The following is a 22,555-nucleotide window of genomic DNA, read 5'->3' on the forward strand; positions in this document are numbered from 1 at the left end:
TCTAAACATTCACAGAGGCTGTCCTATGTCCTGGGCCCATTCACATTGCCATCATCTCATTTAACAGTTGACAGAAGCAGACTCAATGAGCAGAAGTTACAACACTTCACAAAAACTCAGTCTACGGCAAAGGGAACTGGATGGGTAGGGCGGTTGTTCCGGCCTTTGGGAGTCCAGAGGCATCACTTCCTTTTCCCGAAGCAGTGAAATTCCCGAACCTGGGAGACAATGGCATCTCCGGGGCTCTATCCTAACGGGGTGAAGGGGGGAACACAACAACCCCCTCAAACAAGAAAAAAGCCTCACTTCTTCAGGTTGAGCATCATCTACTCTTTCTTTGGTACACAAAGAATTAGGGTGGTAACAACTAAAATAAAGAGACCTTAGGTTGATATCAAATTACCTTCAATTTACCTCCAGCTAAATCCCACAGTAATAGGCTTGACTCTTTTAATTGAATTAAGTGATTTAAAACAGTGGGCCAATGAGCCCCAAAAGTAAGAACACTAAATACACATAGCTGTGTGTTTGCCTGTTTGCTTTGCTATTAAATATTCAACAATCTATTTATAGGATTTAAATGATCATTTTCCCTCTGTATGGATATGAGTATAACGATTAAACGATTCCCATTGGGAAATGCTGGGCTCACTAGCAAGTCAGCCTTCAGACTCTTTCACAAGAACATTAAGTTGTGTCCTTCATGGATTTAGATGGGAGAGACAGTGTTTCTGTTTAATCATCTGCTCGCCACAAAGGGAAGCCACGCTAACTTCAGCAGGAAAAGAGTGCACATTAAATTACTTCTGTAGCTCCCTGAAGATTAAGGCTTGTAGTTTTGGGATTGCATTACAATTAAGTAATAATGAAAGAGAAATCGTGTCTTTTGCTCAAATAACGCATTAATCCTACCATATAGTGTGTATCGTTATTCACTCTCCGGGTAACGTTGACTTTTGGGGGTGATTTTTCTTCCTCATTCCACAGGACGGGAAGCACACACAGAGAAAAGGAGAAGGGGAGGCATCACGGAAGACAGTGGCAGTTAAGATGCCCTGGAAAGCTCTCAGGTAAGAATTAGTATTCATCACGTCATCAAGAAAATCCTAGGTGGTTTTACTGAAAGGGTGTAGTCATTTCTCAAGGTTCAGCATGTACAAAAAATCAGCATGTTCAGAAAATCTACATCCCTCATGAGCCCCAAATCCATGAGGCCTACTACCTGAGCAGGGCTGGCTGCAGTTTATGACTCCTCTTCACTACTTCAGACCAGAGTTCACTAAGCAATTAGCAGGATAGCAAGACTCTCCCGGGAGGTATTTGAGAACAAGTTTTTCAAGCACTTTAGAAGCATTTATGTATACTAACATGCCATTAATCATTCTTATCTGTTCATTAAGGCCGTCTCCCTTAGGACCTCTACACTCCAGTTCTTACTCAGCCTGGTTCTTGTTATCTATATAGCTGAAAAGAAGTCTATTTCCTTTATAACATATTTTTTAATTAAAAGACTTCATTAATTCACATGGGTGTGCTCCACCAATGAGTCAGCACTTTCAGAGTGCTATTAAATATCCACAAAGGCTGTTCTCTAGTGGGTCTGTGTGGAAGACAAAACATGCAACCACAGCTTGATCTGCAGATACATTTTTGGCACTGGAGAGATTTTAGACCATTACTTAACAGCATGATATAAACCTCCTGTCCTTATCAACACACGTGGCTTCCTTCTGTCCCCTACCAAAAAGGGGGCAGGATTTTAATTTTCACTGCAATCTACTTGATAAAAACTAAAGGTGGAAAGGAAATAAGATACTCTAACATTGAAAAGCAATGAGTTTTAAATGTCATGTCAGCCGTGACGTGACCATACCTCTTCCCGGGACTCTCCCACACCCACGTTCAATCCTCTGCTGGTTCCTGGGTTCATCCACCCCAGCGCAGCAGGCAGGGAGGCTCCAAGAAGTGTGAGATGCAGCCAAAAGCATCCTGGTTTCATTTTGTTGAGTCTGTTGAGAAAATGACAAACACTCAGAACTAAGTGTTGCAAAGTGTAAACAAAACAAGGTGCAGTTAGTGAGTACTTGTGCTCCAGAATCAGAAATCCGAGTTTAAATTCTGGCACCAACCGTTCTGTTTTCCTGTGGAGAAGTTATATTACTTCGGAGCCTTATTCACCTCTAAAATGGGGTCAGAATATGTACCCAATAGCGCTGCTGTGACGACTGAAGGAGGCAGGGTGGGTACATAGTAAGAACTCTAGAAATGCCAACTGGTATGTAGAAACCCACTTGAAATGCACCTGCCACTACATCTGCAAGAACAAATGAGGGTGAGAAGGCTGAGGCACCTCTGTTAGGTTACCCTATGTCCATGCTTCTGTTTCCTCAGAAAGTATTTGCAGCTGGGCACACTAGTGCTCAATAAATGCTGATGAGGAATCATGTTAAATCTGTAGCACCCCTGTTTGTAGCTGATGCCTCACTTAACAAGATAGTGAACTTCAAAACAGCATTAAAGGGTCTACTATTTTTATTTTTGTTTCAAGACCAGTCCTTGTAGTAGAATCCCAGCATCCAATGAATAGGATTTCAGTAGCATTTAAGATATTTCCTGAGACTCACTTGATAAATTGTCTAAGAAATGGACAATTGAAAGTAATCAAAGAATCACACGGATGAAAAAAACTAAGGATCGGCTATAATAAAAATTCAACTCCCTAACATATGCTGGGCATTGTGTTAAGAGGACAAAGACACAGACTGGTGCATTTGTCCAATTAGCTGTACTTTTTAAGGCTTCCACTGTGAACATATTCCAACCTTAATTTCAGTATCTCTAAGAAACATATCCAGATAGAACTCATCATGCAGTATTTAGAACTCTTACTCAAGGAAACTTTAAGAGTTATTGATTTCTGTGAGCACCATACAATTTAGTGCTTAATTGCATGTGGTCCACACTGCATTCTGCTCATGGCTGGGGAGATGAAAACACACAGAGCTCCTCGGAGGCCAGCACCCCCGTGACTTGGCTTAGGGCTGGTCATGAGCAGGTGTCCGAGTCAGAGATGATTAGCTGCTTGAGAGACCTTACAGCCTGTTTGAGGGGTCCACCCGTGCTCACCCCCAGAGCCAACAGCTTTGAAGGATCCCTGCTCTACACAAGGGGAGGTACCAAATGATCACTAGCGCTGATGCCAGGGCTGCCAAACAAATACACTCCTGCCACATTCCAGGTTTCCTTTGGCTGCCTTCCATACCCAAATAAAGCTGCTGCTCCAGATTTGCTTTATGTCCCCAACTTGAGACAGAAATGCCCACAGGAAAGAGAAGTCAAACTAAAAATTGTAGGCATATAACACTGGCCTATGAAAGGCAAGGTTATAAGTTATGACTGTCTTTAAAGAGAAGACATCTCTTTTTTCTTTTTCTCTCTCTTTTTTTTTTTTTTTTAAAGAGTCCACAGGCTCCTACTCCTACCTCTGTTGCTTCAGCCGTTCGTCTTTGACATCTGGAGGGAAAGCTAGAGTTACTGTGGAAATGGTCCGAGTGGCTAGTAAATACAATCTGAAGGTCATGGTCTCAGCACAGTCAGCACCGGCTCCTCCCTCTGAAGAAGGCAGAGTGGAGCAGAACGCTGCAGCTTCCGCAGCTACCTGGGAGAGGGCTGCAGCGTTACCAGCAGCCACCCAGTGCTACGCTCCCTATCCGGGGCTCGAGCTAGGGTGTGTGTTCTTACAGGGATGAGGAATGAAAATCACATTTGGGGCTACAAGAGAATAAAAATGACTTCCCTAACTGCAACCAGTTTTTCTAAAAATAAATAGGGCAACTCCCTACTCCCCATAAATTATTCTCTTCTGAACACAGAGCCATCCATGTTCCAGAGACTGCAGAAAGCAGTTGCTGGATTTTTGGAATTTTTTTTAAACCAGCAAGAGTAACTCAAGCTAGAACTAGAAAGACACTGCTTCCTACTCTACTTTTATTCATTCTTCCCTACTTAATCCACCATCAACCAGCGCTCATGGAGTGAGCATATATATAAAAGGTCTTCTTCTCTCCCTTTTCATGCCTCCAAGCCCAAATAAACTAAAAACAGCAAGATAATCAAAACTTACTCTAGATAATGTACAGATGTAAATCCCTGGAGTTATGAAATATTTGAGCCACAATACCTAGTATTTAGTTTTCAGTTTGCCTAGTAATCCAAGACCAATTATTTTGAATGTTCTATTATTAATGGATAATATCAGAATAAATTCTGTTCATTTCAATTGTTTTGGGAAGCGCCAAATCACTTCATTTAAGAGGGTGTGCCCAGACGTCTGGCATTAAACCAGCTGTTCTGAGATGTGTTTTAGGAAGCTGAACTGCAGCCCTACTGCACCTGGAGTCATCTCTGGTTTTGTCTGGTTTGTGTTGAGATTCCCATAGGATTCTACTGGATGACAGGGAAACACAGGAGCCAGGCCAACTACTCAAATATTCCTAGGCAGCCTCTCTGTAAAGTTTATTTCAGCTTGGCCACCACTAGATCAAACTTCATTTGCACGGCAGATGAGTCTGAGATGTCATTTTATACTCATGGTGATTGACAATTCATTCCATCTACAGCAATAACAGTCTTAAAATTTACAACCTAAGTTTTATGACAGTTCGGTTCATAAAAAAAGAATACTGCGTCTAAATCAATTTTGATGATCTGTCTAATAACCAAATAGAGACTATCTATTTGATTAACACATATAGCAATTACTATGTGTCAGGCACTGTTCTAAATGCTTCATAGGTATTAACTCATACTCCTCATTTCTACTCCATGAGGAGGGCAATGATTATCCTCTAGTCAAATGACAGAGGAAATGGGTGACAGAGAGGGTTAAGTACCTTGCCAAGGCCGCGTGGCAAATAAATGGCAGAGCTGGGACTCCAAGCCAGCCACGTGGACTTGGTGTCTACACTCTTAAACCCCATCCCCTGCTGCCTCTTGATACTTAGAAATATTTTATTTGGATGAATGGTTGGTTTTAGACAGGGAAACATCTATGTACAGCAAGATCAGAGGCCAGGAGCCCCAAGTCCCTCCTCTGACAGATGCCAAGAGCTGTGTTCCTTCAGCTTTCATGGCTCCAAGCAAGGCCAGAGGAGCAGAGTGAGGGGGAAGCCAAGCTGCCCCCCTCCTACACTTCACCCAGAATGGGGCCACTCGGCACACTCTCCTCGGCCTTCCTTGATGCTGTCTTCATTGGCCAAGAATGTGGTTGAAATAAAGAAACCATGAGGAGATACAAAGGATGCCAGGCATCAAGTACCCTTTAGCTCATGGGCAGCACCAACCAGCCTGGTAGACAGTCACTTTGGGCAAAGAGGACCTGTTGGAAGATTATTCATCAAATTCAAATAGCCCTACTAGCCCTCAGATGGAAGAAAATACAAGAATCTCCCTGTCATAGAAATGGGAAGGTACCACTAATAAGGTCACAAACCCTCTTTTTCAACCTAGGGCTCCTTTTGAAATCAATTTAGGTTTATAAGCTTCATTCAATCCATGCTAGAGTCCCAAGATTGGTTATAAATCTACCTGAGATTGTTCTCATAAAAGACCTGGGACTATCCTTCCTTTCAAACAACTCATAAGACACAATCACTTGATATCTTAAATATCTTGGAAACATCTCGTTTCCAAGAGAAGTACTTCACTGCTTCCTTTGAGGTTTCCCAGCTGAGCCTCATGTTTCCCCATGCTCAGGAGAATCAGGTGCCAGACTGGTCACTGCACAGACAGGACACCAAAGGCCTGGAAGGTGGAAGAATTCACCCAATGTATGAAGCCAACTCAGAGGCCAAACCTAGACTAAAACTCAAGCATCCTGACCCCTAGGCAATTGTTTTGTTTCTAACGTAATCACAAACTTACGTATGGAACATGTATGCATTCTCTGTTTAGACAGACTGATTTTGCTTTTTTTAGTTCAGGATGGGCCCCGTTAGATCATCTACCCCCTTGCTGTGAAAACCACAGGATCTTCTGGTGTTACAATATAAGCTGATATCATGCTATTATTTATTTGTATTTAAAATTATAGAGGTACGACAAATCTGTAGAATGTAACATTCCAAATACTGACTTGTTTTTTGGAGGAAGTTGAAAAACTGTGACCTAAGAATGCAAACGATCAGGGAGAAATAGGTATGAATATGTAAACTCCAAACCTACCCCACCAGAGAACATACAGCAGCATGTAAGCTGTCTTTACTGAACAGTGTCAGAAGCCAAAGAGAAGCACAGGCATAAGTACAAACTTCTCTTTCCTCCTCCAGGAACCAGCCCTGTTTGGGAAGAATGGGAATTCTGACCCTTGGAGCTTTTGGGAAAGCTATTCACTGGTTTGTTCTCTCTCATCCTCTCTCTCAGAATATGGTGACATTACCAGACCAGACACTATGGAATAGTCACACGGAAATGGTTTCTCTTTGTTACAGACAGGACCAGAAATTATGAAGATGATTTGGCAGAACTAAGCAACACCACCCAGCCTTGAAGAGAATGGTAAGGTCTGTGACTTTGAGGCACCTGAATTTCTAACCTAATTGAAAAGTGTATGCTCTAGCCAATTACTTTCAGGTGCATTGCATTTTACACATGTGATGTTGGCAATCAACAAATAGAAACCAGTTGGGGACCACCAAAATCCTACAGTTCTCTTCTGTATGCCTGCCCAATGTTGAAAGAAAAAAAAAAAGGCATATCAACTCCAACCTAAAACCAGGAAGCTGTATGCTAATTTCTTTTGCAAGGTTTAGGACCCCAGTTTTGATTTGTGAGGATTTTAGGAAAAAAGAAAGGGAAATTAGGCATGGAAACATATGAAGCCAACCCTGAAGCAAGCCATAATGAAGTTATATTGCATTTCCTATTAATTATCTACTTGGTATCTTTGGTTAATTGTTCCAACATTTGATAAATTTGATATCTAAATTAGTCTATATGCAATGTGTAAATCTATGACATTCCTATTTACTATGAAGTTAACGCACAGAACCCTCACCCTTCCAACATTCAGATTATACCTCCTAAGTACCATGTTCGCTCCACTATAGTTCTATTTTACTTGAAGTTCCATGCCTTGTGTTATGCACCAAGATAGAAAATGTAAGGAAAGATGTGCTCGTGAAATAACTGCCTAATTTGATTAATTCGTAAGCACAGAGCAACACAAGAAAGTTGAGTTTGCAAAGAAATACCAAAAAAGGCAAAGTAGCAATTAAGGAGATTTTAAGGAAATCCTGACTAGTCAATGACAATTTCTGAAATGTAATGTTGTCAAAAAAAAAAAAAAAAAGAAAGAAAGAAAGAAAAGAAAAGCCTGCAGCTCTTAGAAGGAGAAGAATCCTGAGTTACTGGCAGGTCAAGGTAGAAAAATCCAACCTTCCCCTCCAGGACACAGCCAAAGTGATAAAAGTTCTCGCCATACACAGAACAGAACAAGCTGGCCCCTCTCTGGAACAAAAAGCCTTCCTGGAACTGACAATTGAGGGTGGGCAAAAAACTTGAAGAGAGAAAAATCCATTGGAACAACTTTTATTAAGCAATTTTAATTCATTGCATCAAAGACTATTTTCTTGCACAACCTTTGGCTCTGTCTGAAGTCTTTGGAGAGACGGGCTGTCTTTTTCCCTAGCATGGGAAGAAAGTGAACATTCATCTCAGTGTGTTTAAACAGAAATAAACTAGTAATGCTGCAGTGTCTTCTCACAAAACTAAGATGGAAAGCAGACATGCGCCCTGTGGAGCATCGGCTCAGGTCTTCCATTAGAGTTACCGCCTGAGGGCTGCTGAGCCTCTGGGGTCAGAGAAGCCGTATCCCTCACTCCCTTGACCATTTGCTTCCCAGGTGAGCCTTCCACCTGACCACTGCCCAGACCCAGAGCCTGTCTGGGCCATTCCAGGATTAAAAGGACACTGTTAAAAGTCATCTCTAGCTTTCCCCTAAACTGATGGTAGGAAAATAACTCGGGGCTTTTGAGAAAAGCCCGAATTTCTTCCCGATCCCTTTTCTCCCCTCTCGGATTGTGTGATAAATCAAAATGTGCACCAAAAATGGGCTTAAGTTACAGCGCCCCTTCTATTGAAATTCTGTTTCTGCTTGGCTCGGAGAATGTGGACGGATGTTTGCGTCTCAGGAGCCCATCTAGTACAATTCCTGGCGCACAGGCTTGCAACAAATTCACTAAGGGAACAGACCAAAGCCACCGGCTCCGCTCGGCGGAAGCGACACCTAGAGGGGAGCGGAGGAGAGGCTGCGGAAGCGCTATTCATCAACGTCGGCGACAGTTACCAAGAGAGAGGTCGGCTGGACAGCGCATGTGGGACCAACTCTCTGGGCTAGACGCAGACCTAGAAGGCCCAACTCTGCAGGTCCCCAGGAACTTACATAGACGGACACGCTGCACGGGACGCTCGCCACGTTCTGGGCATGGTGAGAAACCCGACTGCTCCAGCAGGTTTCTGTTCCTGCAAGAGGGGCGGGCGCCGAAGTCCTCAGGTGGCAGGCCTCAAGCGAACGCGCTCGGGGCACCAATTTGTCAGTTGAAGGGAGCCCCGAAGGCTCGCGCCAAGCTCTCCCCCAAACTCAAGGCCACACGCGCACCCAAAGCGGAGAGCTCTGCCTGCTTCGCCTAGGTCCCCCCAAAACTTGGAACAGGTCTTTTGCTGGCGCCAAGAGGGGTGGAGATCACCCACATTACAAGCTCTTAGGACCAAGCCCCCTGCCTGAACATCCCCCAAACAAATTGTTCACTAGTGATTTCCCAACAAATAACACCGGCCGCTTGCTTGGAACAACGACCGGCCCGACCGAGCAGAAGGAGAGCGGCGGGCTGCCGGAGCCTAGTGGGGTCCCGGGTCCTTCCCGCCTCCTCCGCGAAGCCCAAGCGCTCAGCCCCGGACGCGGCGGCCCTCGGGGTTGTGAGGGCCACGCCGGGCGCCGCGGGCCCTTCGGGCTGCAGCGAGCAGATGCAAGTTTCCCCGCAAAGCTGGAGGAAAGAGGTAGTGAGAACGCCCGCCTCGCGCCCCAGCCCGGGGCCAAGGGAACGAGTCCGAGCCCAGGTGCAACCGCTCTCCCGTCTCGCCGAGGCCGCTCGGGGTCCAGAACACAAGAACGGCACCTGAAGGGTCTCGGAGCCCGGCGCCCGCTTCGGGCTCGGCTCAAGTGGTTCTGCCCGGTGCTCTGCGCGCAAGCCCGGTCACTCCGGTCCCCACTGTAGACCCAGGCCACACGCCTCGGCTCCCCAGCCTTTACCCCGAGTCCTGGCTCCGGCCGGGGTAGCCCTGCCCAGCCCGGGTCCTGGGGTCCCGTGCCCGCCTCCCGGCAGGCGGGCAAACTTGGCTCACCAGGCGCGGCGGTGAGGACTAGCAAGCGCCCGGCCGGGCCCTGCAGGGAAACGCGGGGCCGCGAGCGCCAGTACCCCAGCGGGGCGCCTCGGGACCGGTGGGCGGCGGCGGGGACGGCGGCTTGGCACCCTCCCCACGGCCGCTCCGAAGCTGCGCCCGCGTACCTGAGGCGGCCGGGGGCCGAGGGGAAGACCAGGTGGCCGGACTCGGAGGGCGAGAGGGAGCGCCCCGTGGTGGCAGCGGCGACCCGGTCCCGCGTCCTTCGGTCGGTCTCTCCGGCTGTCGGCGGGTCCTGGGCGCGCTGGAGGCTGTCGCGGCTCCAGCTCTCTAAGCCGCCGCGGCCCGCTACTGTGGCACCACCGCCGCGTCTGCCCTATTTCTGCCGCCGGGACCGGAGCCCGTGACGTCACCCTCCGGGCCCCGCCTGCCCAATCGCCGCCACCTGTGCGCGCGGCCCGCCCGCCCGCCGCTCAGACCCGCGCGGGGCCCGCGGCAGGTGCGCGGAGCATCCGGGCGCGCACTCGGGGCTGGAGGACTCCCGGCGCTCCAGGGCGATCTCTGCAGCCGCAGGGGCACGGGGTGCGCTCCCTGCCCTGGCTCTGTGGAGCCCGGCAGCTGACGAGCTCTCCCACCCCCCAACCCACTCCTCCTCTCCTCTGGCTCTTTTCCGGGCAGGGTTCCCCAAGTCTGTGCTCTCAATATGCGCTGCTGGTCTTAATCAGCAGCTGTAGCTTGTGGAGCTCAGGCAGACCAGTACACCGCACCAACTGCCCCTCGCTAAGAGCCAACAACCTGCGAAAGAGCGAAGTTTTTATTTCTTCTGAATCTGCCTTCTCTCACTGCAGAATCTCACTAAATCCTGGGCATACAGAGGCAGTCCCAGTTGACATTTGCCTAGCCTGGCCAAGCTGTGACCAGAGAGTCCCTTCTTCTCCCTAGAACCAGGCATGAGGCCTCGACCTCATCCCCAAGCCTGGGGCTCCCAAAGCTTTCTGGATCCCTCTTCAACATCCACAACTTTAGGAGACCACAGCCCAGTGACCATTTTGTTTCCATTAACTGGCCTAAAGATCAGTCTTGGTGCCCAAATAAACTGGAAACAACTTTGTAACTACTAGGGCCCCCCAAATGGTCATACTGTAGCTCCAGTCTGGCATCAAACTTAGGAGTAGACTCTGCCCAGTCTAGGCTGTGGTAACTGATGGGCAGGAGACTTTCTGGGGGAAAGCCGCCTACTCTGGCTGTGTGGGCACCAGGTGACTTCCTGGCTTAGGGGAACAGTGTCTTGTTCATGCCCCTGTGACCTTTCCTGGCCTGGACGAGGGGCAGAGGGGCTCTTCTGACGTTAAGGTTAGTTAAATATCAGGAGAAGGGGAAGAAAAATAGAAAGCTGACATGGAAGAAGAGGTGTTATATTTGTTCTTTCCTTCAACAGACATTTACTGGGCCCTCCTGTCTACCAGGCACTGTACTAGGTGCTGGGAGACAGCAGTGGATGGGCCAGCGTGGTCCCTGCCCTCTCATAGGTTTTGTTCTGGGATGCAGCCCACCCTCTACTACCACTCAGCTTGCAACCCAGAGCCAGTCATATTTCTGCTATTGGTATGTTTCCCCATCCGTAAAATGAGGACTTGGAGGAAGCCTGGGTGACTTCCAGGGCTCACTCTGCTGTGACTTCCTCCATGGATACCATGATTTGTGCTCAAAAGGATAAAGGCTACTCCATGCTCCGTGCCCCTGGCCTTGGCAGGCGTGATATTGTCTCAGAATTGACCATGAATCTTTGCCAAGGCCACGCATGACTGAACCTCCAAGGCTGGCTTGAGACCAGATTCTCTGTAGCTGGATCAGGAAAGGGATGGCACTGTCCATCTTGGGAAAAGGAAAATTAAGACTGAGCATAAAAGGAAGCAGGGAAGTTTGGAAACATCCTGAGCCTCCCCCTGAAATTTAATTCTAAGTCAGTGGTCAAGATGGAGCCCCACAGCCTGGAGGCTGGGTTCACCTCCCTTCACAGACTTTGAGGTGTTTGGAAAAGCCAGTTTCTGTCCTCAGCTCTGAGCACAAAGTCCCTGAGTCAGCCTAGTGGCCCTATTACATAAACAAGGTAGGCCTTGGGGTGTGTGTTTTTAATAACTTCAGGGTCATACGTAAGTCAGGATCTGTAAATCGACCAAGATCAGACATAGCTCTGTTTAATGCAGGGACTGGACTTCTACAAACTTCCTCTGCCCCCCAAAGAAGGGGGGAATGTAGCTGCTGCAAATCAAATGCACGGAATATCCCTTAGAGATAATGCTAACAACTGAAGTGAGCTATTGTGACTACTGGGCATAAAATAAGACTGGAATTAAAAGTCACCTTGGGGGCTTCCCTGGTGGTGCAGTGGTTAGGAATCCGCCTGCCAAAGCAGGGGACACGGGTTTGAGCCCCGGTCCGGGAAGATCACACATGCCATGGAGCAACTAAGCCCGTGAGCCACAACTACTGAAGCCCGCATGCCTACAGCCCGTGCTCCGCAACGAGAGAAGCCACCGCAACGAGAAGCCCACGCACTGCAACAGAGTAGCCCCCACTCGCTGCAAGTAGAGAAAGCCAGAGCACGGCAACAGAGACCCACTGCAGCCTAAAATAAATAAATAAATAAAATTGTTTAAAGTCACCTTTGAATAAAAACGGTGAAATGTGAATGACAAAATAAAAGAAGGCTCCAGGGAAGCAGCATCGGACGCCAGCAGACCTTGGCACCTCTTTGAATTGCTCTGTGCTTTCATCTCTCAGGGCAATCCTTGGTTTAGTAATAGTCCCCGACTTGGAAAACGGGCTAGATTTTACACAGAGAATTTCAGAATTTGCCTGAAACCCTGTTTCAGAACTTGCAAGCATCCTGATGATTCTCAGTAGCCAACTATGATGCTTAAATTTTGAAATCACACAATTCAGTAAATTTGAAAGGAGGAAGTTAAAAGGCAACATAAATTCACATTACTGCCCCAGGCAGACTCAGAGACACACAAAAGAAAGTTATCCGTGTATTTTTACAAGATCAAGAAGTTTAAAAATTCCCAATATATATTAGGGAGTTTACTCGACCAGTTTTAAAAGTTTTTCTATTTCTAATCTCACCAAAACACAACCACATGACCAAAAACAGCTGCCAAATAATGTGTCTCCTACAGGCCATTTCAGATTGCAGCTGCACATCAGGATACCCAGAGATGACACATAGCTGTGGGGGCTAGAAGGAAACAGGACACCTCCTCCAAATTCTACCAAAAGTTACCCTGTCACTAGCAATGGGTCAGGCCTACCCTGGGCTAATCAAACAGTCCCGGAAATACCCATTAGAAGCCAGTCCGGGAGGTCACATGAGAAGGTGGGAATAGGCAGGGACCTGTCTTCCTTGTCTTGCATGACTTAACATTCTGCTGCCTGTCCAAAAATGTCTTAGTAAATCTTCAAACCAAACTATGCAGTTGATTGAAGAAGCAGTCTGGATCTTAGGAGAGCCCTGGACAGAGAGGCAAGAGGACTGGGTCCCTAGCCTGCCTCAGCCCCTCTCTGGCTTTGTGAGTCTGGAGGAGTCCCACCTTTTCTGGTTTGTTTCCTCATCGCTCAAGAAGGGGTTGGGAGAGGAGTGGGAAGTGGTCATACTCAATGAACTTCTGAGGCCATTTTCAGTTCTGCAAGTCGATGCCTATATTTTGCTAGAAGTTACAGCTACTCTGATCTAGAGCTATGATGTTAAAGGTTTCCCTTAAGTCTAATATTAATGCTGATTTCTTAAGTGATGATTCATTATCATCTAGAAATTAAGGCAATGGAGGCAACAAATTCAAAAACCTAGACCTAAAATCACACTCAGAAATAATTATTTAAAACTCTGATTTAGGGAGAAAAGGAGCCAGCATGGAGATAAGGTATTCATTCAAGAGATAACTGATTTGGGAAATTTTTCAAGGCAATGAAGAAGTGGTATAGGGTCAGAATTTTAATTAAGGATGAATGAGAAGATGCAGTGGTGGAGAGGGAATTGTGAATGGGAAATGTGGAGGGAGGTGAACAACAAAACCCTTCATCATAGTACTGTTCCAGAGACAAAAGTCCCATCTAACTCCCAGGGCCTAGAGTGATGGTACAAGGGACCTAAGAAAGGCATTGACAACCAGAGGAAATGAAACTCAGCTACTCTCAGAATTCCATGTGCACAGGGAGAATCTGGGATGAGAAGGCCAGGCCTCTAAGCCACAAGGCAGCACACCTACTGGGAGTGGGAAGAGGCATGAAAGAGGCAGCACAGTAGGAGGAGAGCCAAGGGAGGGGCCGACCTCCTTTATTCACAAGGGATATTTCTGTCATGCCTCCGTTTTCCAACTCATTAGTAGAGAGTGGTAAATAGCATGACAATCTGAAAAAGAGATCTTTCAAAAAGATGAGCTCCTGCTCATGGAGGTTCCATCCTGGTGAATATCTGCTCCATTCAAATGAATATGCAGTATTATGGCAGGTCATCTTCAGTGTTATGAAGAGAACTATGCAAGACGAGGATGTAGCAGATGGTGCTGGACTTAGTTTATATACCACTCAAATCTGCGCAGCCACGCTGACCTCTCTGCCCCCATTCCCCACCAGGGCTTTGGCTACTTGCCTTGCTTCCTGACCAGAGTGACCCTATCAACTCTTCCATGCTATTTGCACAGTCTTAGAGCCAGGTACCTCTGCTGTTATTGCCAGCAGCTCAGATCAAGAAGCCCTGCATGTGGCAACAACTGACAAGAAGACACTGGCCTCCATGCCTATGCATTGGTCAGACTGGACCCCTGAGGCTCTGGCTTTTCCAGAGGCTGCCTGGGGGTGGGGGGGCTACTCACTACATCATAGAGGTGTGGGGGGGATTCCTGCTTCAGGGGTGGATTGACCAGTGGGAGAAAGGGTACAGAAGGGAGCCAGCAGATCAGTTCTCTCTTCCTTCCCTGGATAGTCTGTACAGAGCGGCAGAGCTCCCTATGCCCCGTCTCAAGACATCCCTGGAGACTAAGCCCTCGGCTACACTGATTACAAAGCTGGAGCCCTTTCAGTATTTGCTCTTTCTTCTTCCTTGTTCCTGCTTCCCTGGGACTTGGGACTGTATTCCTCCTCAATCAAGTGTCAGCACATGAGCTTTTGCCTCAGGTTGTTTTCTAGACAGTCCAGACTAAGAGAAAGAGTAAGTGGGAGTGAGTGTGGTGAGTGTTTTTAAGAGGGCAGATGACAAACTTCTCTCTGAGGAGGTGCTTAGAGCACAAACATGAATAAATGAGGAGAGAAGATATGAGATGATCTAGTGGGGAGAGTGTTCAGGCTGAAGGCCCAACAGGCAGGAAATCTGTGATGTAGGAACTGGCTTGATGCGATTCAGGCCAATGTAGAGGGATCTGGGTGGAGTTGTTGAAGAAGGCAGAGAGATAAGCAAGGGCCAGACCACATAGGCCCTGCAGGCTGTGATGAATAAGGACTTTAGATCTGATTTTAGGTGCAATGGGAGCCATGAGAGGGTTTTGAGCAGGAGAATGATCTGATCTACTATGTTTTTTTTTTTTTTTGGAGTATAGTTGCTTTACAATATTGTGTTAGTTTATACTGTACAACAAAGTGAGTCAGCTATATGTATACATTTATCCCCTCTTTTTTGGATTTCCTTCTCATTTAGGTCACCAGAGAGCACTGAATAGAGTTCCCTGTACTATACAGTAGGTTCTCATTAGTTACCTATTTTATACTTAGTATCGATAGTGTGTCTATGTCAATCCCAATCTGCCAATTCATCCCACCACCCCCCCGTTCTCCTTTGGTATCCATACGTTTGCTCTCTACGCCTGTGTCTCTATTTCTGCTTTGTAAATAAGATCGTCTATACCAGTTTTTTCAGATTCTACATATATGCGTTAATATACGATATTTGTTTTTCTCTTTCTGACTTACTTCACTCTGTATGGCAGTCTCTAGATCCACCCATGTCTCAAAAAATCTACAAACAATAAATGCTGGGGAGGGTGTAGAGAAAAGGGAGCCCTCCTGCATTGTTGGTGGGAATGTAAATTGATACAGCCACTATGGATAACAGTATGGAGGTTCCTTAAAAAACTAAAAATAGAACTACCATACAACCCAGCAATCCCACTACTGGGCATATACCCAGAGAAAACCATATTCAACAAGATACATGCACCCCAATGTCCATTGCAGCACTACCTACAACAGCCAGGACATGGAAACAACCTAAATGTCCATGAGCAGAGGAATGGATGAAGAAGATGTGGTACATATATACAATGGAATATTACTCAGTATAAAAAGGAACGAAATTGGGTCATTTGTAGAGACATGGATCTACTATATGTTTTTAACAGGTCACTCTGGATGCTGTATATAGAGTAGATGGGTAGAGGGCATAGTGGCTGCTGGAAAGAGTAAAAGCAGGAAAAACAGCTGTTCAGCTGTTGAGAGGTGCAAGGTCATGTCAGCTCATTATCATCACCACTGCATCATACCAACATCGCACATTCATTGATTGCTAACTATGCACTGGGCACTAGGCCTACCCGTTCATATGTATTGTTTTACCTAATCCTCACAACAAGTCCATTAGGTCCCCATTTTATAAGTTAAACTTAGAGAAGTTACACAACTAATCTCAGGCCGTTTGTCTGGCAAATGGCAGAGCTAGGATGTGACTTGGAGTCTGCCCTCACAATCACGATGCAATTCTACATTGGTTGCACAGAATGTCTATGTACGTGGCAGCTAATCCTGATCTCAGAAGTCATGTTCTACAAACCAGTGCCTGGAAACCTTTTGTTCTGAACCTGTAGGTATATTTACTTAATTGTCCTGTGAACCCTTGTCATATCAAAACCAAACATGAAGTCTTTCTCTCTTCTTCTCTGCCTGTAGAATGTCAATTCCGTTCAGCATGGTCTAAGCCAGTCATGGAGCTCCCATTCTCCCTGCCGGGAACTGGCCAGGGGGTGAGCAGGGACCCAGTGCTGGCCAAGGAGGGGTGAGAGAAAGTCAGCTGCGGAGATAAAAAGATGCACCAGAGGAGATGGTGCCTCTTTTCTCTCTTGATACCCTCATCAACTTCAGGGTCCCCTAGACCCAAGGTCACCCTCTTGTGACCCTGAGAGCAGCTGAGTTGACCCATGAATGGTGGCAGAACAGGGAAAGGAACATAGGACCTTCATGAAGTGGTGAAATGAGCTGCTAAAATAACCAACTCTGAAGCTGCCCTATCTCGGGATTTCTATTTTCCTCACGACTTAAACCAATTGAGTTTGGGTTTTCTGTTACTCAGGGTAGAAAACATAACAAATGAGAAAGAAGCTAAAAATGTAAATAAAATGTTGATTTGACTGGCTTTAGACATGCACCATGGGAGATAGGTGTCTATTAATATTGTCATCATCCCACTTAATTTGTCTAAGAACCCCAAGCTAGTGAAAGGTTGAAGTCTCTTGACCCCAATCCAGTGCTCAGACATATAGTAATTTTCAGTTATGGAGAACATGTCACTAACCAGGACTCTTATTTCCTAATTGTCCTAGATAAGTGCCAGTGGGCACTTAACAGCTGATTTGTACAGGATGCTTTAAAGCTGACAAATGCATGCACACCCACCACACAGCCCAGCCGTATGTGACTTGCAAACGCCTTTCACTACAACCCTCTCCAAAAAATTTTAAACTGGTTTTGCCATTTTTCTGTGGTATGTGACAAAGATGTGATTTGAACTTTCAAACACGCTATTTAAGAGTATTATATTAAGTATTGTATACTACAGTTTGTTTTAATGCATTCATTAATAATATTCATAATATACAGTCATTACAGACAAATTTCCACTTTGTATCATTTAACAACAAATGCACGTTTAACTCTTTTTAACTTATACAAGAGAAAGCATAATTTTCTAAATTATGCTAAATAAATATACTAAAAAATAATATGTCAAATCTGATTTGGAAACTGTATGTATACTAAAAATACTTTGGGATTTAACTCCCTGATACAGCACCAGTACAAGCAAAAGCTGTTTTCCAAGAATCTATGTCTGAAATTATGGAATTTTATGCTAAAATCACTACAGGTTTATTTTTATAATTTCTATGTTTTGTTTATAAATGACAAGAGGGGACAGATTTCAGGCCACTATTTGCAAGCACTCTGCAAATAGCACATTGTGGCTGTGGACCCTTTATTCTCAATAAACAAAAAGCCAAATTAGATATAATTGTCTATTTTCTCTTCTTAACACTGTTTTTGAAGTACCAAAGACATCTTGATATTCTATATAATGATTTTTTTTATCAGATGAATACCATTTATAGATTGGGAAAGGTAATTTTGAAGTAGGATTATAATCTGACCATTTTTGCTCTTAATTATCTTGTATTTCATCATCGGGTTCCTTATGTTTCTAGTCTTTAAACATGATCTAATATGGGCACAAATCAAACCTATTTGACTAAGAAGAAAAACAATTTAACATGCAGCAGTCTCGGGCTTCCCTGGCGGTGCAGTGGTTGGGAGTCCGCCTGCCGATGCAGGGGAACACGGGTTTGTACCCCCGTCCAGGAAGATCCCACATGCCGCGGAGCGGCTGGGCCTGTGAGCCATGGCCGCTGAGCCTGCGCGTCCGGAGCCTGTGCTCCGCAACGGGAGAGGCCACAACAGTGAGAGGCCCGCATACCACACACAAAAAATAATAATAATAATAAAATGCAGCAGTCTCAACCATCCCAGCAGTCAGTGCTATTCAGCCAAGTGATGAACTGAGTGATGGAATCATGAGCGTCCCCATCTGACCTCCCCCTAACGGCTACGTGTGCTCACTTGTTACCACACTGTCAGGCTCATAGTCTTATAAATGGAAAAAATTATATAATGTAGCACCTATTGGTTTTTTAACTAAACCTTTTATTTTTAAATAATTGGAGATTCACATACAGTTGTAAGAAATAATACACAGCAATCGTGTGTACCCTTTACCCAGTTTCCCCCAATGATAACATCTTGCAAAACTATCATACAATATCACAACCAGAATATTCATGTTGTTGCTGTCAAGATACAGAACCTTTCCATCACCATCATTTTATAGCCACACCTCCCTCCCTTCCCTCTCCCCCTCCCTCTTCATCTCTAACCCCTGGCAACCATTAATTTGTCTTCATTTCTATAATTTTGTCACTTCAAGAATGTTACATAAAGAGAAGAATACAATAGGTAACCTTTGGAGTTGGCTTTTTTCACTCAGCATAATTACCTCAAGAGTCATTCAAATTGTTTTACATATCAATAATTGTTCCTCTGTATAGTAGTATTCCATGGTATGGAAGTACCACATTTGTTTAACCACCTGGGTTGTTTCCATTTTGGTCTATTATAAATAAAGTTGCTATTAACGTTTGTATGCAGGTTTTATATGAACATAAATTTTCATTTTTCTGAGATAAATGCCCATGAGTGCAATTGCTGGTTTGTCTGACAGTTGCATGTTAAGCTTTTTAAGAAATGACCAAACTGTGTTCCAGAGTGGCTATTGCATGTTCCAACAACACATGAATGATTCTGTTTCTCTGCCTGCATTTGCTGGTGTCACTATTTTTTATTTTAATCATTCTGATAGGTGTGTAATGATACCTCATTGTGGTTTTATTTTACATTTCCCTAGTGGCTAGTGAGCTTTTCATGTGCTTAGTTGTCATCTGTATATTCTCCTTGTTGAAATGTCTTTGGGCCATTTTCTAATTGGATTACTTGAGGGTTTTTTGTTTGTTTGTTTTTACTGTTGAATATTAAGAGTTCTTTATACGTTCTAGATATTAGTCCTTTGTGGATATGTGGTTTACAAATATATCCTTCCAGTCTCTAGCTTGTCTTTTCATCCTCTTCGCAGAGACTTTTGCAGAGGAAACATTTTTAGTTTTGATGCAGTGAGGTTTATGACCTTTTCCTTTTTATAGATCTGCCTTTTGATGTCAAGTCTAAATCCAAGATGCCAAAGATTTTTCTATTTTTAAAATAAAAGTTTAATAGTTTTACATTTTACATTTAAGTCTGTCACCATTTTGAGTTAATTTTCATTCAAGGTCTGAGACTTAGATTGAGATTCTTTTTTTCCCCCTAAGAATGTCACTTTGCCACACATCATTTGGTGAAAAAGCTTTTTTCCTCCATTGACTTGCTTTGCACCATTGCCAAAAATCAGTTGGGCAAGAATTGCAAGGGTCCCTAAAAAGCCAAAACAATCTTGAAAAAGAAGATTGGAGGAAAAACAAAGTTGGAGGATTCATACTTCCCAATATCAAAACTTACTACAAAACTACAGTAATCAAAATGGTATGGTACTGCCAAAAGGATAGACATCTGGACCAATAGAGTAGAACTAAGAGTCCAGAAATATATATCTATGGCCAGTTGATTTAAATCAAGGGAACCAAGACTATTCAGTCTCTTCAACAAGTGGCAATGGGACAACTGGATATCCACATGTAAAAGAATGAATTTGGACCCCTATCTAACATCATATATAAATATTAACTCAAAATTGATCAATGACCTAATATACAAGCTAAAACCACAAACGTTAAGAAGAAAACATAGGGGTAGATTTTCATGACCTTGGATTTGGCAATGGATTCTTATATATGACACCAAATGCATGAACAACAAAAGAAAAAGAAGAGAAATTGGATTTTATCACAATTAAAAACTTCTGTGCATCAAAGAACATTATCAAGAAAGTGAAAAGACAACCAGGAGAATGGAAAAAATATTTTAAAATCATATATCTGATAAGGGAATAATATAAAAAAATACAAATAACCCTTACAACTCAACAACAGAAAGACAACTCAATTAAAAATGTGCTGGGCTTCCCTGGTGGCACAGTGGTTGAGAGTCCGCCTGCCAATGCAGGGGACGCAGGTTTGTGCCCTGATCCGGGAGGATCCCACATGCCGTGGAGTGTCTGGGCCCGTGGGCCATGGCCGCTGGGCCTGCGCGTCCGGAGCCTGTGCTCCGCAGTGGGAGAGGCCACAGCAGTGGGAGGCCTGCGTACCACAAAAAAAAAAAAAAAAAAAAAAAAATGTGCTAAGAACTTGAATAGACATTTCTCTAGAAAGATATAAAAATAGCCAAAAAGCACATGAAAAAATGCTCAACATTCTTAGCCATTAAGGAAATGCAATTCAAAATCAAAATTAGATACTATATAATAATTTTTTAAGTAAAATAACAAGTATTGGCAAGGACATGGATAACTGGAAACCTTGTACATTGCTGGTAGAAATGTAAAGTGGTTCAACTGCTATGGAAAACAGTGTGTTGGTTCCTCAAAAAGTTAAACATAGAATGACTATATGACCTAGCAATTCTGTTCCTACATATATACCCAAAGAATTGAAAACAGGCTCTCAAACAAAGGCTTGTACATGAATGTTCATAGCAGCACTACTTACAATAGCCAAAACTTAGAAACAACACAAATGTCTATCAACAGATAAATGGACAAATTGTGGTAAGTGCATATGATGGAATATTATTCAGCCATAGAAGGAATGAAATACTGATACATGCTACAATATGAATGAATCTCAAAAACAATGCATTACATGAAAGAAGCCAGACACAAAATGTCACATATTGTTTGATTCCATTTACATGAAATATCCAGAATAAGTAAATTCTGGATAGAATAGAAAGCAAATTGGTGGTTGAAGGGAAGAATGAGAAGTAACTACTTAATGGGTATGGAGTTTCATTTTGGAATGATGAAAGAGTTTTGGAACTAGATAGAGGTGGTGGTTGCAGAATATTATAAATGTACTAAATGCCACTGCTTGGTTTCATTTTAAAATGGCTAATTTTATGTTATATGAATTTCATCTCAATAAAAATAAAATAATCAGGCATATTTTGCAGGTCTATTTCTGGGTTCTCTATTGTGTGCCACTGACAGATGTGTCTTCCTCCACCAATATTGCACAGTCTTGATTACTGTAAATATAATAAGTCTTGAAATTGGGTAGAGTGTTTCCTCTATTTTAATCCTTAATGGTATGTTTGTCTTCTATTTCCTTTTCTTGCCTTGTTACATTGGCTAAAAGTTCCAGAACTATATTGAATAAGAGTAGTGAGAGCAGACATCCTTGTCTTCTTCCTGATCTTAGGGAGAAGGTGTTCACTCTTTCAGAATTATGTATAAGGCTAGTTGTAGAATTTTTGTGGATGCTCTTTGTCAAGTAGAGGAAGTTCCTCTGCATTCTGCTTTTTCTGAGATTTTTTATAATGAATGGAGCTTTGTCAAATGCTTTTCTGCATCAATTGATATGATCATATGATTTTTCTTTAGCCTGTTAATATGGTGGATTACACTGATTTTTCAATATTGAACTAGCTTTGCATCCCTATAATAAACCCCTCTTAGTCATGGTATATAATTATTTTTATATCCTGCTGAATACTCTGTTAATATTTTCCTGAGGATTTTTGTGTCTATATTCATGAGGGATGTGGGTCTTTAGTTTTCTTTTTTTGTAGTGTTTTTATATGGTTTTGGTATCAGGGTAATACTAAATTTATCAAATTAATTGGGACATATTCCCTCCTCTTCAATTTTCTGGAAAAAATTGTGTATAATTAGTGTTCAGTCTTTAAATATTTGGTAAAATTCTCCAGCAAAACCATCTGGGCCTGGAGACTTCCTGTTGGGGAAATTTTTGGATATTAAATCAAGTTCCTTAATGATTTAGAACTACTCAAATTATCTATTTAATTTTTGACGAGTTGTGGAAGTTTGTGTTTTTTGAAGAATTGATCCATTTCATCTAAGTTATCAAATTTAGGCATGTAGAGTGGTTTGCAGTATTACATTATTCTCCATTTGATGTCTGCATAGTCTATAGTGATATTCCTTATTTCATTCCTGATATTGATGATTGGTGTCCTCTCCCTTTTTTCTTTTGTCAGTATTGATACAGGTTTGTCAATGTCATCAATCTTTTCAAAGAAACATCACTTTGTTTCATTGATTTTCCTCTGATGTTTTTTTAATTTTTTTCTTTTCAGTGACATCAATTTCTATTGTTGCCTTTATTATTTCCTTCCTTCTACT

General features: G+C 43.7%; 1 protein-coding gene across 5 annotated transcripts in view; it reads right to left on the reverse strand.

Annotated features, from left to right (window-relative positions):
* Positions 1–22,555, reverse strand: part of FSTL4 (follistatin like 4) — a 723,812-nt gene that overhangs the window by 420,566 nt on the left and 280,691 nt on the right. For all 5 annotated transcript variants that reach the window (XM_081231116.1, XM_081231115.1, XM_081231112.1 and 2 more), the window contains one exon: positions 1,874–2,009. In XM_081231116.1, the coding sequence (XP_081087242.1) occupies positions 1,874–2,009 (136 nt within the window). The remainder of the gene's footprint in view (positions 1–1,873; positions 2,010–22,555) is intronic.

This window comes from Mesoplodon bidens, assembly GCF_964165515.1.
Source record: "Mesoplodon bidens genome assembly, chromosome: 4".
Taxonomy (NCBI): Eukaryota; Metazoa; Chordata; class Mammalia; order Artiodactyla; family Ziphiidae; genus Mesoplodon; species Mesoplodon bidens.